The sequence below is a fragment of the Zingiber officinale genome, chromosome 1A (assembly GCF_018446385.1).
Source record: "Zingiber officinale cultivar Zhangliang chromosome 1A, Zo_v1.1, whole genome shotgun sequence".
Lineage (NCBI taxonomy): Eukaryota > Viridiplantae > Streptophyta > Magnoliopsida > Zingiberales > Zingiberaceae > Zingiber > Zingiber officinale.
Window position 1 is genome coordinate 139,187,508 of NC_055987.1, and position 16,326 is coordinate 139,203,833.

General features: G+C 45.7%; 1 protein-coding gene across 1 annotated transcript; it reads right to left on the reverse strand.

Moving 5' to 3' along the window:
* Positions 1-10,103: 10,103 nt before the first annotated feature.
* On the reverse strand, positions 10,104-16,108 carry LOC122035482 (enoyl-[acyl-carrier-protein] reductase, mitochondrial-like). Its single transcript, XM_042594812.1, has 10 exons — positions 15,839-16,108; positions 15,530-15,627; positions 14,539-14,670; positions 14,282-14,425; positions 14,090-14,192; positions 13,061-13,160; positions 12,338-12,414; positions 12,150-12,228; positions 10,501-10,619; positions 10,104-10,352 (listed from the first exon to the last, which is right to left on the reverse strand). The coding sequence occupies exons 1-10, from the start codon at positions 16,009-16,011 to the stop codon at positions 10,259-10,261; spliced, it is 1,119 nt and encodes a 372-aa protein (XP_042450746.1). The 5' UTR covers positions 16,012-16,108; the 3' UTR covers positions 10,104-10,258.
* Between the last annotated feature and the right edge of the window lie 218 nt (positions 16,109-16,326).

Here is a 16,326-nt window from a genome sequence, read left to right on the forward strand (position 1 = left end):
CCTCAGAAACAATGATGAATGCATTCACGCAAGGCCTTGTGGACGGTGACTTCTTCCGTTCACTTATTCGAAACCCGCCCCGAGACTATGATCATATGTTACACCGGGCCAATGAGTACATTAATGTGGAGGAAGCCCAGGTGGCCCGAAGAAAAGAAGCTCCAACTGAGCGGCTAGCTCCTGCCGAGCGGAAGCCGCTCACTGGCCACCAGCTGCCAAGAGGACCGCGAGCCGAAGCAGTCCGCCCTCACCCCGCAAGGTCCCATGCCATCCAAGAGGTAGCCGCTGAGCGGCCCAAACCAAAAAAGAAGGTATGGACCCCCATGTTTTGCTCGTTCCACCGGACCGACACGCATAACACACGATATTGCCGAAACCTTTCCCTGATCGCCCACCCCGCTCCCCGGAGTGGCAGTCGTCGATCGACATCGCCCGACGGGCGACATCGACATCATGAAGCCGATCGGCGGATATCTAGAAAGTCTCCCGAGCGGTATCATCCTCAGAGGCACGAGGACAATCCCCGGGTATCTAAGGAGCGGCCTAGGCCGTCCGCACGGGAGGAAGAAAATAGAAGCAACACGTCCCGGGGCGAAATCAACATCATCGCTGGCGGACCGACCGGAGGTGACTCCAACAGAGTGAGGAAGGCGAGTGTCAGGCAGCTCAAGATCCATGCGGTCGGCTACAGTTAAGAACGGGCGAGCGGGCCCGAAATCAGCTTCGGGCCCAGGGACCTTGAGGGAGTTGAAGTGCCACATGATGACGCCCTCATCATCAAAGCGGTAATAGCTAACTATACTATTCATCGCATTTTCATCGATACAGGCAGCTCGGTCAACATTATATTTAAAAAGGCTTTCGACCAACTGCAAATTGATCGAGCTGAGTTGCTGCCCATGACAACCCCCCTCTACGGGTTTACGGGCAATGAAGTTCTACCGGCCGGACATGTCCGACTGACTATTTCGCTGGGAGAAGAGCCGCTCAGAAGGACGCGGACTGCCAACTTCGTCGTGGTCGACTCTCCCTCAGCATACAATGTTATCCTGGGGAGACCAGCGCTCAGTGAGTTCCGAGCGGCCGTCTCCACCTTCTACCAGAAAATTAAGTTCCCGGTTGAAGATAAAGTTGGAGAAGTGCGAGGAGATCAGCTGGCGGCTCGGCGATGCTACGTCGAAATGGTCCGAGCCGAAGCTAATTCCGCGCGAAAGATGCTACGGATCGAGGTGAACGCCATAACCGAAAAACCACCCTCTTTGGTTTATGAAGAAAAAGAGGAGGTGCAGATCCACCCGACCCGATCGGAGGCCACCACATTCATTGCGGCCGATCTGGAGGCAAGCCAGAAAAAGGAGGTGATCAAATGTCTCCAGAGAAACTACGACGTCTTCGTTTGGTCGACGCATGAGCCGCCGAGAATTTCGCCAAGTATAGCACAGCATGAGCTTCACGTCCGACCGGACGGAGGGACTTTAGCGCCGAACAAAACGCCATCATCCGAGCGGAGGTCGAGAAGCTCCTGGAGGCCGGCCATATAAGGGAGGTCCAGTTCCCGAGCTGGCTCGCAAATGTAGTGCTAGTCTCCAAGTCGGGCAACAAGTGGAGGGTTTGCATAGATTTTCGGAATCTCAACAAAGCATGCCCAAAGGATTTCTACCCTCTGCCCTGGATTGATCAACTGGGGGACTCCACAGCCGGGAGCGAGCTGATATGCATGCTAGACGCCTATCAGGGCTACCATCAGGTGCCGCTCGCCCGAGAAGATCAAGAGAAGGTCAGCTTCGTCACATCCGACGACACTTACTGTTACAATATAATGTCGTTCGGACTGAAGAACGCGGGAGCAACCTACCAACGTTTGATGAACAAGGTATTCAAGGAGCAGATCGGACGCAATTTAAAAGTGTACGTGGATGATATTCTCATCAAGTCCGTCCGAGCGACTGATCTTTTTATGGACATGGAGGAGACCTTCCAAACGTTAAGGAAGTATGGAGTCAAGCTGAACTCTCAGAAATGTTTGTTTGGAGCAAAAGGCGGGCGTTTCTTGAGCTATATAGTGACCGAGCAGGGCATAGAAGCAAATCCCAGCAAGGTAAAAGCGTTGCAAGATATGCCGCCCCCAAGAAATCTGAGGGAAGTACAGCGCCTGACCGAGCGGATAACTGCATTGTCAAGATTCATCTCTAAGACTGCTGACCGGAGTCTCCCTTTTTCCAAGATCCTAAGCAAAACTACTAAGTTTCATTGGGACGAGGAATGCGATCGGGCGTTTGAGGAGCTGAAGACATACCTGAACTCCTTGCCCGTGCTAGCCAAGCCAGCTGTAGGTGAGCCGCTCTGTATTTATTTATCTTCAACCGAGCAGGCAGTAGGCTCGGCATTAGTGAGGACGAGCGGTGAAGAACAACCCATGTACTTCTTGAGCCATATTTTAAAGGATGTTGAATCTCGCTACACTAGGCTCGAGAAGCTGGTTTTTGCTTTGGTCCTCGCCGCTCGGAGACTTCGTCCTTATTTCTAGCACATACAATCATCGTCCGGACAAATAGCTCATTGGGAAGAGTGCTGCTGAACCCAGAAGCGTCCGGACGGCTCATCAAATGGACAACGGAATTGAGTGAATTTGACATTCAGTATCAACCCCGTTTGACGATAAAGGCGCAGTTCTTAGCAGATTTTGTTACCGAAGTGCAAAATCCCGAGCCCGAAGCCATGTGGAAAATATTTGTGGAGGGATCGTCCACTCGGCTCGGGAGCGGGATTGGTGTGCTATTACTCTCTCCCCAAGAAGAACAGATGCACCTATCCGTCCGGCTGGACTACAGAGCCACAAATAATGAAGCGGAGTATGAGACCCTTATAGCCGACTTGCAGGCAGCCCGGCATGTAGGAGCCGGCCGGGTGACACTCTATTCAGACTCTCAGCTGGCCGCCTAGCAGCTCTCGGGCACTTTTGAGATTAACAACGCTCGGCTCAAGCTCTACGCGGAGGCCTACGAAAAGCTCAAGACCCACTTCAGAGAAGTATTATCCAGAAGATACCCCGAGCAGAGAACCAGGCGACAGATGAGTTAGCCAAGCTCGCAAGTTCAATATCACCGGTCGTCATCCAGCAGCCAATTGAGCAAGTATCCTTGGTGGCGCACATTGACCGGATGGAGGACCTCGCATTCTCGAGCGATTGGAGGACAGCCATCATGGAGTTTCTGCGCTCAGGTGCGACATCGTTCAATCGGGAGGAAGCCCAACTATTGAGGAGGAGAGCCGGCCGGTTCACGCTCGTTGGAGACCAGCTCTACAAGAAGGCTTTCTCCCGCCCACTTTTGAAATGTGTGAGCTTGGAGGACGCGGAGTACATCCTCCAGGAAGTGCACCAAGGATCGTGCGGAGGACATCCGGGCGGGCGATCGCTGGCTAGGAAGATCCTGCTGGCCGGGTACTTCTGGCCAACCCTGCAAGCAGACGCCGCTCGGACCGTCGCGACGTGCCTCTCCTGCCAGAAGTACCACAACGTCTCCCACCGACCGGCGGAGGAGATGAAAGCATCTACAGTGTCCTGTCCGTTCGATCAGTGGGGAATGGATATCGTAGGTCCGTTCCCTATGGCGACCGGTCAGCGGAAGTTTCTACTAGTGGCGGTCGACTACTTTTCCAAATGGGTGGAGGCCGAGCCACTGGCCAAGATCACCGAGCAGATGGTCAAAAGGTTTATCTGGCAGCATATAATCTGTCGGTTCGGCATTCCTCGCCGGCTCATATCTGATAACGGGCGACAGTTCGTCGGGAAGCAGCTCGAAGAATGGTGCAAAAGTTATGGCATCGAACAACACTTTACTTCCGTGGCGTATCCCCAGAGCAACGGCCAAGCTGAAGTAACCAACCGAGAAATCCTCAGAATTCTTCGGGCTCGACTTAACCACATAGGAGAAAGCTGGGTGGACGAGCTGCAGGGTATCCTATGGGCTATCCGCACGACCCCAAAGGAGGGAACGGGCGTCACGCCATTCCATTTAGTGTACAGAGGCGAAGCAGTTATCCCAGTTGAAGTCGGCGTAGAGTCCGTCCGGATCCAGAACTATGATGATGACAATGCCGAGCGGAGGAAGATGGAGTTGGACTTGATCGACGAGGAGCGAGCCAAGGCGTCCGTCCGGCTGATGGCATACCGGCAGAGAATGAAGTAGAACTACAACCGGCGTGTGATCCCTAGAGCATTCCAGGTCGGCGACCTAGTGTGGAAGAAAGTAAGCCGGTCGGGGACGTTGGCAAGCTGGAGACTCCTTGGGCGGACCCCTTCAAAGTCATCGAAAAGCTCCGCTCGGATGCCTATTATTTGGAGGATGAAGACGGACGGCAGCTGGATCGACCATGGAGCGCAAATAATCTCCAGCCGTACTAAGCTGGGTGAGAGGTGCGCCGATGTAATTCATTTTATGTATGTCTTGGTCGCCTGTGTCTTTTTAATGCAGGAAACAAAGTGATAAAACGCATTTGACATTATTCGTCGAACGGCTGACTACACGAAGACCCCGTGCCGCTAGGCAGGGCGTATATCATCCGTGTTGAAATTAGCCCGGAAGACCGTCGAGCTCCGACGTTAAATATCGAGAGTCGAACCGGCGACTATAAACCCTCCAGTCGGAAGACCGTCGAGCTCCGACGTTAAATATCGAGAGTCGGACCGGCGACTATAAACCCTCCGGCCGGAAGTAATGCTGTTTAGCGGTAATTCCAGTTAAAGCTATGCATGTATTCAACTAAGCGAGTCCGGCTGACCAAGTGTGCAAGCGGGCGGGTTACCAAGAGTACCCCGTAAACATCTAGCGAAAATCTCATTTGCGAAACAAGATATATTCAGCCGAGCGGCCTAGCTATACAAAATACTTTGTGAAAAATCCCTTTCAAACACAATAGAGGCGGGATGATAGGCGAATAACGAGGAGAAGTGGAGGAACGTGAACGACAGTGGTTGGTGAGCCGAGCGGACAACAAGCGTTTTGATTAGCAAAAGAAAAAGCAAGCAAGAGGATGACATATCATTAGAGGTCGTTAAGGCCGATCGGAGTGGTTACATAAAGACTTCTATTCCAGAAAATCATAAAGGTCCTTAGGGATGGTGCTAAGGAGCACCGCATAGTCTTGGGCCGGGATGCTGGCGGAGTCAGGGAGCTGACCCTTGGACTTCAGATAGTCCGTCGTGGCGGTGATGGCAAGCTCAAAGACAGTATACATCCGCTCGCACACTTTTTTTGAAAATTCGGTCGAGCGGATGTGCTTCAGCCTCAGGGCTGCAACTCGGCCGGGCTCAGCCTCCTGGTACTCCTTGAAGGCAGCTTGGGAAGCTTCAAGAACCTCCTGTAATTTCTTCAGCTCGTCCTTATGTTTGATGGCTTCACCCGAGCGGCTCGCCTTCTCGCCATCCAGCTGCTCCATCAGCTCCTTAACCTGTTGCACCAGGCCTCGAGCCTCGATGTTTTTCTTCTCCAGATCGGCGATGGCCGTATTCTTCCGATCGGTGGCAAGACTTATTTTCCGATCGAGTGTCTTCACCTGTCTTTCAAGTTCTGCTAGAGTATAAGCCTGATCGGTTGTCTTCTTCTGTTCCGCCTCCAACAAATCCTGGGTCTTCTTGAGCTCTTTCTGCAGCTCGGCGTATGAGGGGCCTTGGGAGCCGGATGGGCTGCCCGAAGCCTTCAGCCTCTTTATCTCTTCTTCCGCCATAGCCAAGCGGTTGGAGACAGCGATCTCCTCCACCCATCTCTGGCATGAATAGGAATATTAATAGCCGATCGGAATTACGGCATAAAAAACTTCGGAAGAAAACACACTTACCCCAGTGGCCTGCTGCATATGACTGTTGGCCAAGTTGCCGAGCGGAATCAAGGCAACCCGAGCCCTAGCATCGGCCCACATCTCGGCAAGGGGCCCCTTCATAGTAATCATGTGCTCGGGCACAGTTGGCCGAGTGGACTCGGCCATAAGCTCCTCGGTAGGGAGATGCAGCGTGGCCCTGATCGTACGACTCCGGCGGGGAGTTGTGTAAGCAGACACAGAACGATTGGAGGCCGGAGTGGAGAACTTGGATAAAATAGTCGAGCGGTGAACTCGGCGAGGCACAGGAGGAATTGAGCTGACTGGCACCGCCTCGATGGGATCCGCGGGTAGGTCCAGGTGAGTGGGGGTCCAATCGGAGGAGATCGCCTCAATCGCTGGACCTTTGCCGCGAGAAGCATTTCCCTCTCGCTCAGGCGCCTGGATCGCGGAAGTGGCTGATCGTGGGGGAGTTTCCGGCCGGCGTCTTTTTTGCCTAAGCGGACGCTCTTCCTCCTGAATAGAACCTTCCTCCCGGACGGAAGGCCCTCGGCTAGAAGTTGCGCCACCCGCTGGCTCCGGGAGAGAAGCCTGAGCGGCCGACTCTCCCGCATTCGTTTCGCTCTCTCCCTCGTGAGAGCCGACCGGGGTGATGCCCAGTTGCTCCATCTCCTTGGCGGTTGCCGCCTCAAGTGCCGCCGCTTTCCTCTTCAAAATCCCGACCATCACGGACTCCATGACAATGTCCGATGCAAAGGAAAAAAGGAGAAAATCAGTTAGCAATCAAGGCGAATGCACAAGTAAAATTCTTACCGAAGCTGCTCGGGAGGGGAGTCCGGATCGGACTCAGACCAAATATGTACATCACCCCTTCAGGTAAGAACTTATTGATGTCGAACTTCAGACCGGCTAGCATGTTGGCAGCGTGAAGATAGTCCGGTCGGGTCTTGAACCTCTTTAGCTCAGGGGAGGTTGGCGGTCCGACCTGCCACTGGGTTCGGAAAAGGGCCCGTTCGGGAAGACGAAGATAGAAGTAGTACTCTTTCCAATGTTTATTGGAATAGGGCAGTTTATTAAAGAAGACTAAACTGGGCCGAGCCTGGAACATGTAAGTACCTAGCTCAGATTGTTTAGGATAATAAAAATAGTAGAAGACCTCCGGTCGGAGGGGAATGTTGTGGATTCTGAACAAGACAACAACGCCACATAGCAGGCGGAAGGTATTAGGGATTAAGCTTCCGAGCGGAATGCCGAAAAAATTACAGACTTCTACAATAAAGGGATGGAGTGGAAAGCGCAGACCGGCTATGAACTGGTCGCGGAAAAAACAGATAGCTCCGCGCGGCGGTTTGTGTGGCCGAGTGGAGGGGGAGGGTAGGATAACTTCAAAGTCAGAGGGGATATCAAAATTGTCCATCAGAATCTCGGTGTCGCTCCGATCGAAGCGCGACTCCATGGTGGTATACCACGGGCCGAGGGCTGGGTCTTGAGGTTGAGAAGAGCTGGCCATAAGCCGAGCGGGAAAAGGAGCAAGAGATGGACGAAAGGGCAAAAAGCTTAAGAGAGGGGACCGAATCGTAACCAGGAGACGAGAATGCGAAGAGAAGAAGAAAGCACGAGGAAAAACAAGAAATGAAAAGAAGATGGCAGAAGGACCTTATGGAAGCAGACGAAGATCGAAGGAAGAATGCGAGAGGTCGCCGGAAGAAGCAACAGCAAGATCACCGGAGCAGGAACGACAGGGAAAACTTCTGGGCACGCGAAAGCAGGAATGCGGCGGAGGAAGAAGGCGAAAGCTTTATAGGGTTGGGCCCGAACGGCCTCAGCCATCGGATGCAGGTCGCAAAAACCAAGGACTCTATCGGGCCGTCCATTTCAAACCGCCTCGGTCTCGTCGCCCGCGACGCCGCCGCCGTACGATGACGGCAGCAGCGCCACGTGGCATTCAACCACTAGAGTGCATTTAATGAGCGCCTTCACAAGGCACAGAGCGCATGCCCGGCCTTAATGTCGAAGATTGGCGCAAATTTCGAAGAGATCCGAGGAATGTTGGCGTTGACTGACGTCATAGCTACCCCCGTGGGGGTCGAGCGAAGGATAGTTTCACAGAGATGCCGCTCGACGTAACTGGCGGTCCAATCAGTCGGACTAATCGCCTCCTTCGACTAGACTTGAAGGGGAGGTAAGTGATCCGGCAGTAAGGTCAGGGGACCCCCTCTGGGGGAGTCAACGCCACGTGGAGGTCAAAAGGTAAAATTGTCAACCTAAGGTCTGGCCGATCGGATAGGAGTAGGGTTAACAGGTCGACCGGCCTAGCGAGTCCGAGCGAAATCAATAACCCCCTTGACAGAGTCCGGCTTCCGACGCTCAAGGTGAAAAGGGTAGTCGGGCCGAGCGGACTGGGAATCTTCCCGGTCGGACCAATACCTACGCCCGGTCGGGAGTAATGTGCTGGCCGAACAGCTGAACGCTCGGCACGGAGAAAGGAGACCAGACGACAAAGGGAACAATGGGAGCATCATCCTCAGAAACACCTGTCACTGACAACAGGTATGTTCAATGACCAGGCAATAACGCAGAAGCCTAAGAAGAAATGGTCTGCCGTCCCATCAAAGAGATGCTAGGACTGTAGCAGTATGGTGTCAGACATGCTCTGCTGGCAAGCTCATACCGAGGTAAGGTGAGGTACACGTGTACGCCTCGATGGGAGTGCACAAGCCTCCCCATAGCTCTATATATATGAGAGCCCCCAGCCCCCCAGACTTAAAGGAGGTATGCAATCTCTGATTCTCAACGCCACTTTTTCGCTTGCCTCTTGCCTGATTTGAGCGTCGGAGGGTTGTCGCCGGGAAACTCCTCCCGGCCCGACTTCTTTGCAGGTAGTGCCGGAGATTCGTTCAGCCAGTCGAAGACAGCGGAAAGAACCACGTCCCCAGCGTCCATCGACTCAGCGCTCGGACAGGATCAATAACTTTTATATTTAAATTTCAAATTTTTTCGTGATTCGATTATTCAATTTAAATAAATAATAATAATTTTTTATTTTAATTTAGAAAAAATAGATCTGCTATCTTAGTAACCCCCTAATATCGATCACACGGAAGAGAGGTAAATATAAGTACACAAGCCATAGGCATATACTGGGATCAACTTCAGATCGTCAGTTCCTGAGAATCGACCCCTGATCATTACGCCAGAGATGTCATGTGTCCACCATCTTGCTACGCCAGAGGGCTTTTATTTTAATTTAGAGCATTGAGAGAAAAGTGTTTTAAAAAATAAATATAATAGGCCGGCTGAAAAATTAAATTGAGAAAATGCTCAATTTCTTATTCTTGAGACCAGATCTCCTGATCCACAAAAAAGTGGACCAGGGGATGGTCCACTTCTGATTACGGCTAGATCGTAATTATGATTCGATCGCAATTAGTTGTGATTTCTTCATAGGTTCACCGTTCTCACCAGGTTATAATTTGGATCGGAGCGGACAGTTGGAGGCCGCCCCTTGCTCAGCGCCCTGCAACCTGAACACTTGTCCACTTCCGGTGGCATCCGACCCCTGCTCCGACCCAAACTTTAACCTGGTGGGAACGATGAACCTATGAAGGGATCACAACCAATTACGACCGGATCATAATTACAATCTGACCACAATTGAGAGTAAATCATCCTCTGGTCCATTTTTTTTGTGGACCAGGAGATCTTCTCTTCTTATTTCTACAAGACAAAAAATGAAATCATCATATTAATTGCTCCTTTAAGAAGATCCCACAGTCTTTAAAAGGGAGCAAATTACCAAGAACATTTGCCTAGCACAGCGGTCTTTTAAATGGGAAAAATTAAATACCCAGCAAAGCATTTTACATCCACTGATAATTGATTCCGAGAGCTATTAGGGGACTCAATTTCTTTTTTTTTTCTCTAGGAAAAAATAATTACGTTCATATCAGATGTCCTTCACAGTCCATCCCTAATTACAATTTCGTATCCATGCTCTATGCTCAAATTTCAATTATAATTTGATACAAATCACATGTAAACAATGGAAAGAAAAGTAATGACGTCCTCATGAAATACCCAGTTGAATAGAGGGTGATAAACTAGTTATAATGAGATAAGAGATCAATTTTTGATGAAAACATGTACTAGGAGAAAAAAAAAAATCCTCTCACCCCATAGCTGATTTGGCGGTTAGATATAAACTGACCCAGTGATTTATCTTCTTTCATATAACTTGAGAACGGATTATAAGGAGTGAAGAAAATTAATGACAAAGGACCATAAAATTAAGAACAATAAAAATTTAGATTAGAATTGAAACAACCTTGAATATTGATGCTACAACGTTTTCAACTTCAGAAGTGGTGAAATATCAAGATGCTTAGTGTTCTGACTAACACTTGGAGCGCTGAAATAGAGGAACTTGTTTGCATTCTGAAAATTAGAACTTGATAACTTGTTTGGGATGGCTGCCTAATTTCCCAAGTGCCTTGTCCAAGGCAACATTGAAATCGTCAAAAGGAACCAGCTCCATTCTGAGAAACAAATAGAACCTGATATCAGTCCAGAGTTCCAACTGGTAAAAAAAGGAGGCTTGATGCCAGTACAAGAGACAAAGAAGGGGCGTCTGCTGGCAAGAGGAAAGTTCAAAGAAAATATTAGATTAGAATATATGGAACATACTCGTATTTGAAACTGCCACTCTTCACCAAGCGCAAAATGTAGTCGATCATTGTTCTACATTCTTTTGCATTCTCTGAATTCATCCACTTCTGTAACCAGAATCCCCGCAGGGAAAGATCCTAATGCATATGCATTTCAAAAAGTAAATGTTACTGACAGAAATAATCGTTCAAATAGTCATATTCGAACTTTAAAAGTTCAAGACCCAGTAATATTTGAATTTGGGTTCAGTAATGTTGCAATGACTAAATTCTTTCTAGGTAAATTCAGTAATCAAGGGCTTGTGACATACTCCCCAAAGTAAGCACCATAAATTATTTAAAATGTCAAAAAACAAACAAACAAATAGCATACGACAATAACAGCATACTTACTTTGAAGGAAGAAATGGGGAGTCTAGGCAAAGGAAGGGGAATGAAAATTACAAATCTCCAATTTACTTTGCAAGAAGAGGAGAGGGAAGGGAAGAAGATCGTGACATCATCTTTACGCCAAAGTGGGAGAATAAGAGAGGAAACATGGACGTGACAAGCTCTCAATGCTTGGTCCGCTTCAGGGAAGAAACTAGTGCTTTATTGGGTGTTTGTGAAGATGGTGGTGGGTGCATGATAGCATGCAAGAGTTGTGACACTTCCTGTTCTTACGCTCATTGTCCCCATCCAAGTTGGCCTACTACTCACTAAATTGGGAATTGTGGGAATCAAATCATACCCTCTTATACCTGATCTGAACCAGAAACACGCAGTTGGCCATCGTACTAAACACAAGCACCACCATGGCAAACCACATGCTTGTTAAATTGTCACTGCTCCTCACAAAATTCTTCACTAAATGCAAGAAGACACCAAAATCAACTCCACATGGTGCACAATAATGCTGTCTGACGAGAATGACCAAAGTCTGGTTCCATGGTGACCACAAGGTCATCCACTCCACTACTGTGCCAATCCACATGAGCTTCGTGGCCTCTGCTGCTGTTGTAACTTCCACCCAGTTTCAGTTGATGTGGTTGGGGAAAAGGTGGAGTTAGAGTAAGGCTTTGTCGAAGAGATAGTCACTAGGGCACATTTGGTGGAGCACTTCAAGGTGAGGAAGAGAAATTGAAATCAGAGTTAGAGGTAGATGGAGGCATTCCCTTCCCCTCTTCTTTCCATCCTTCCAAACAAAAAGAATAAAATAATACTATCATTCTACCTTAGCCTTTCCCTTCTCTCCCTCTCCAATTCCCAAGTAAACAAGGTCTTGATTACTAAAATGTACTGTTAGGTAGCTAAACATAAGATATAATGACAGTGTTTTTTTTCCTGAAGCATTGCAAATATAGTACTCACTCCATAAGTGCAATAAATCATTGTAAATGAAATAACTTTGCATGATCATTTATCATCAAGTGGGCTAGGGAATAAAATTGCCTTGATAAGCTTTGGAAGAGCAAACACCATTACCTTGCTAGTTATGCAAGGAAAAGATGTATATTCACAGTCCTCAATGGCTTAGGATTGGTGTGAACCTTATGCAATAGGAGTTCCAAGATGTCATTTGTCGCAGGCAAGTCAAATGAGCATCACGTTTCTTTAGTCAACATGTATAATATCATGCAATTGAAAGAAATAAAATTATCTTTCAGGACAGTGATTAGGAAAAGAAACCTTAAAAATGAATGATGAAGTAGAAACAAAAACAGGTTTCTTTGACATGCCTCCATAAGTTACCATAGTGCCTCCATGCCTGGAGAAGAAAATTAAATTTTCCACATGTTTAATAAGATGTAACAATCTAAATCATAAAATATACAAGTGACTGTTCTATCATGCAGTGCACTCTTCTATTGGATCACCTCAAGAACTTCAGGACCAGTGAGGCAGCATTTCCCCCTACACAATTGAATCCTAAGGCAGGTTCTGGCAAATCACCCTAGTAAATGATGATTGAGCTAAGATTAGTACAAAGTAATTAAACAAACAAAAAGAAGTCAATGATTTTTATCTTCTGAAGAAAATGAATTGACAATGACAAGTCCAAAAAACACAACATGATCATTCCAAACTAATTAAAGAAGGCAAATTTTTCAAAGGAAAGGTCCAAAGTTAGAATTCTCATAGAGCACCTCAAGTTTTGTTTCTCCCCATAGGGCAGACTTCCCCTTTATGAAATTCCTAAAATACCCCTTAATTCTACGTCTGTTTTGCACATGAAACATCTAGGTGATTTGACCTAAACCACCTTGATGTACCTAAAACATGTCATCATGTAAATTGGAATCAATGTATCATAACGCCAACACGAATACAACCTCACAAAGAAAATATAAAAGAACAAAAATTAAAATTCACAACATCAACATCAAGAACATTTTGAGAAAAAACTAGCACCACCCATGGTAAATTCCCAACTCTGGGAAGAGAGTGTGCCTTCTGAGAAGAAATGAAAATTTAGGCCACGCGTTAAATTCCCAACTTTAGGTACACCCTTTGAGAAATTTGCCATTGCAAACGAGAAGAGCTACCTATGCAATCTTAAACAGCTTAGTTAGTAAATAGCTTAAAGGTCATTATTTTACCAGGAGACTCTTAACATTCTTCACTTCTAATTGGCTTTCAGTGAAAACCTTATCTGCCCCAAGATTCTGAAGTTTTTCTTTAATTTCCTCTGCTCCAACTCTTCATATGTACAAAATAAAGGTAGAAAAGTAATGAAATCAATGCATAGTTATGAAAACAAACATTGAGAACACATAAAAGTATATCTGAAACAACAGAATATACACACAGCACATATAATGCAGTAAATAATATTTTAGCTACCAGAATATTCAGAAACTAGCACATCAACAATTGATTTGATGCAAGTTTCAAAGAAAATATACTTCTTGATGACATGAAATAGTGAGTCCTTGACCAATTTACAAGGAATATACAAACAAATGCAAGACACAAAAAAAAAATACAATTTCTTAATCACATCACAGAAAATAAACAATATCCTCATAAATTAATTAACATTTCAGTGATTTTTTTGTGCAAGCCAACCTACCACTGTATTATGCCTATGACTTGGTATTATGATCAGTTTCAATTGTATGTAAGGCACAGAGCTTTATTGTAAAGCTAATCCAGGTTTATAGATATTTGGTATTTAAAGTTTACTTGAACACTGTAACATGATATATGTGATCTTGCAGAAACTTTGTTTCATTTTATACAATCAAAATAAAGCTAGATGTTGGGTACTTGGGTTTACATAAAGACAGGGCGTACAAATATGAAGCAACCAAAAACAAATTTGAAAATCACGTCTTTATCTTGTACCATATTAAAGCAGTCTCACTCAAATAATTGGAGATCATGATGGCTTGTCAAAGTACAAAATCACTCTATCAAAACAGATATAATGTGTGGGTATCTTAATAAATTTCGTTTAGTTGGAAAGCCTTAGTTTAAAATGACCCTATAGTTCAATATAAGATCTTCGATTGAAATGGTAACATAAAATACATTAGCATGCAACACATTTTCATAAAATTGGACTAGTAGTTGTGTGATAATTCATGTATACAATCCAGGAAAAACAGATAAAATTTCACGTGCACCTGTCTCTCACAATATTCACACTATGAACACCCTGGTTTTTAGCAAGCTGAATGATGCATTGTCCCACAATACTAGTAGCACCATTTTGCACAATTGTATCACCTGATTGCATTTAGTGACCAAGAGGATATTAAAAAAAAACATAGAATTCAAGACTCATATTGTAATGTAACAAGATAATGAGAAAGTACCAGGGGTTAGCTTAATGAAATCTTCTAGCATACGCAAAGCAGACAAAGGATTTACAGTAACAGTGGCAGCATACTCCATAGGAACACCCTTATCTATGTTGTGCCAATCATTCTCTTCTTTCACAACATAAGTCTGCCATGTTCCTGAGAAGCATAATAAAATCATTCTTTCGTGAAGAAAAATGTCACAATCTGTAAAAGCATTTATACTCGAACTCGAAGAGATGAATCTATAATACAAAGCAAGAATTAATTACCAAAGGATGGAGGAGATGGTATGACCCAATCACCCACTGAGAGGTTACTCACTCCAGATCCAATTGAGTACACTTCCCCAACCCCCTCATATCCACCAATTGCAGGTACTGGAGGCCTAACAGGGTAAACACCTAAAAGTATGTATCAAATAATCAGAAAATCCATATATGAAACATAATCCAAAAAGTAAAATAACCCTTACTATGAAATCAAGAAAAGAAGATGAGGAGTTTAACATGGTGGCAAATAATACAAATGCAATATGAGGACAATATCATACTGCATATTACTTTGCATCAACCAAATTAACAGTGCAATGAAATGGTCTCTGAATGACAATGAACATTTAGGATAGCCAATTAACCGTATTGGCTGGAGTTTCATGCACCGGGTTTTCCTTTTTTGTCATGGTGGGTTTGTCCAATGGACCTAAGCCAAGACAAGAATTCGCTTACAAAAATATCTTGACAAGGCAAGAGGGTGGTAGTGATTTAAGGCAGGAGGCAGCCTCAATTTCACCCTTGACATGGATTACAGCAGCGTGATAATACTGCTGGTGTAGGTAACATTAACAAAGAACTTGGAATTCTCAGCCTCTTGCTCAGCTACCTGCTTCTTCTCAAAGCATAAAACAGGTATACCTATTAACTATAACATTTTAACATACACAAGCATGAGGGATGCATCAACTATATCAAATAACCAATTGGATATAAGGCAAATAGGCATTCCATTTCCATGTTAATCACAAACAACCTTCTAGCCTATTAGAGGAGATATTAAAAACAAATGTATTTCACTAAGAAAAATAAAATAAAATTCATGTGACGCAGAAAACATATTTGCAAGTAACCAAACTTCCTTCGATAGGAAACAATGCAACAAAGTGCAAAGGGGAAAATTGGCAAGATAAAACTGTTTTGCATTGCATAATGCTGCTCATAGATTCGTTGTAGATCCAGAAACTAGAACTTTTTATAAAACTCGAACCTTCTATCCTATTGATGTCCGAAGGATTGATTGGAGCCGCGAGCATCTTGACACACACATCATTTGCTTTCAGTTCCACTGGTGGTAGATCAATCAACCTGAAAACATAGCAACCTTGTCTCAACGCCCAAAAGGGGAAAAAAAAGGCATTGTATATCTCTAAGCAACGCCCCTAATCACCCCGTCAACAATGAGAACGAGCAATTTGAAGAGCATGGGAACGAAATCAGTAGCTTGCCATCAGATTATCCACAGAAGTCTACGACATTAAAATTCTATAATCAAGAGACAGACGACTGCGCAAATAACCTGGTGACTTTATCCGGCGGCCCGTGCTGCTCGTAGACGATGGCCTTTGACGGCGGGGATAACTTAGTGGCGAATGCTCGGAAGCTGCTCGACGCGAGGCGCGAGAGGGGGTAGCACTGGGAACGAAGCGGGGACGAGTTGAGCGATCCCAGAAGCAGCCTGGGAATCACCATTTATGGGCGATCGTTTAGGCACTCGTTCGCTGCGAACGATGGAGAGATCGGTGGCTGTCGCCTGCAGTGGGTCGCCTTCCCCCCTGACACCGACACGATATATATAGATATATAATTTAAGAAAAAAATAATAAAAATAAATTGAATAATAAAACATAGATAATATACCGAAAGGAAAAAATTATAATAAAAAAAATTAAGAAGATATTATGTAAGTAAAAAATAATTATCTAAATTTAATAAAATAAATAATTTATCTTAAATTTTAGAAATATTATAAAAAAAAACTGATAAGGATACTTTTAAGTCAGACAT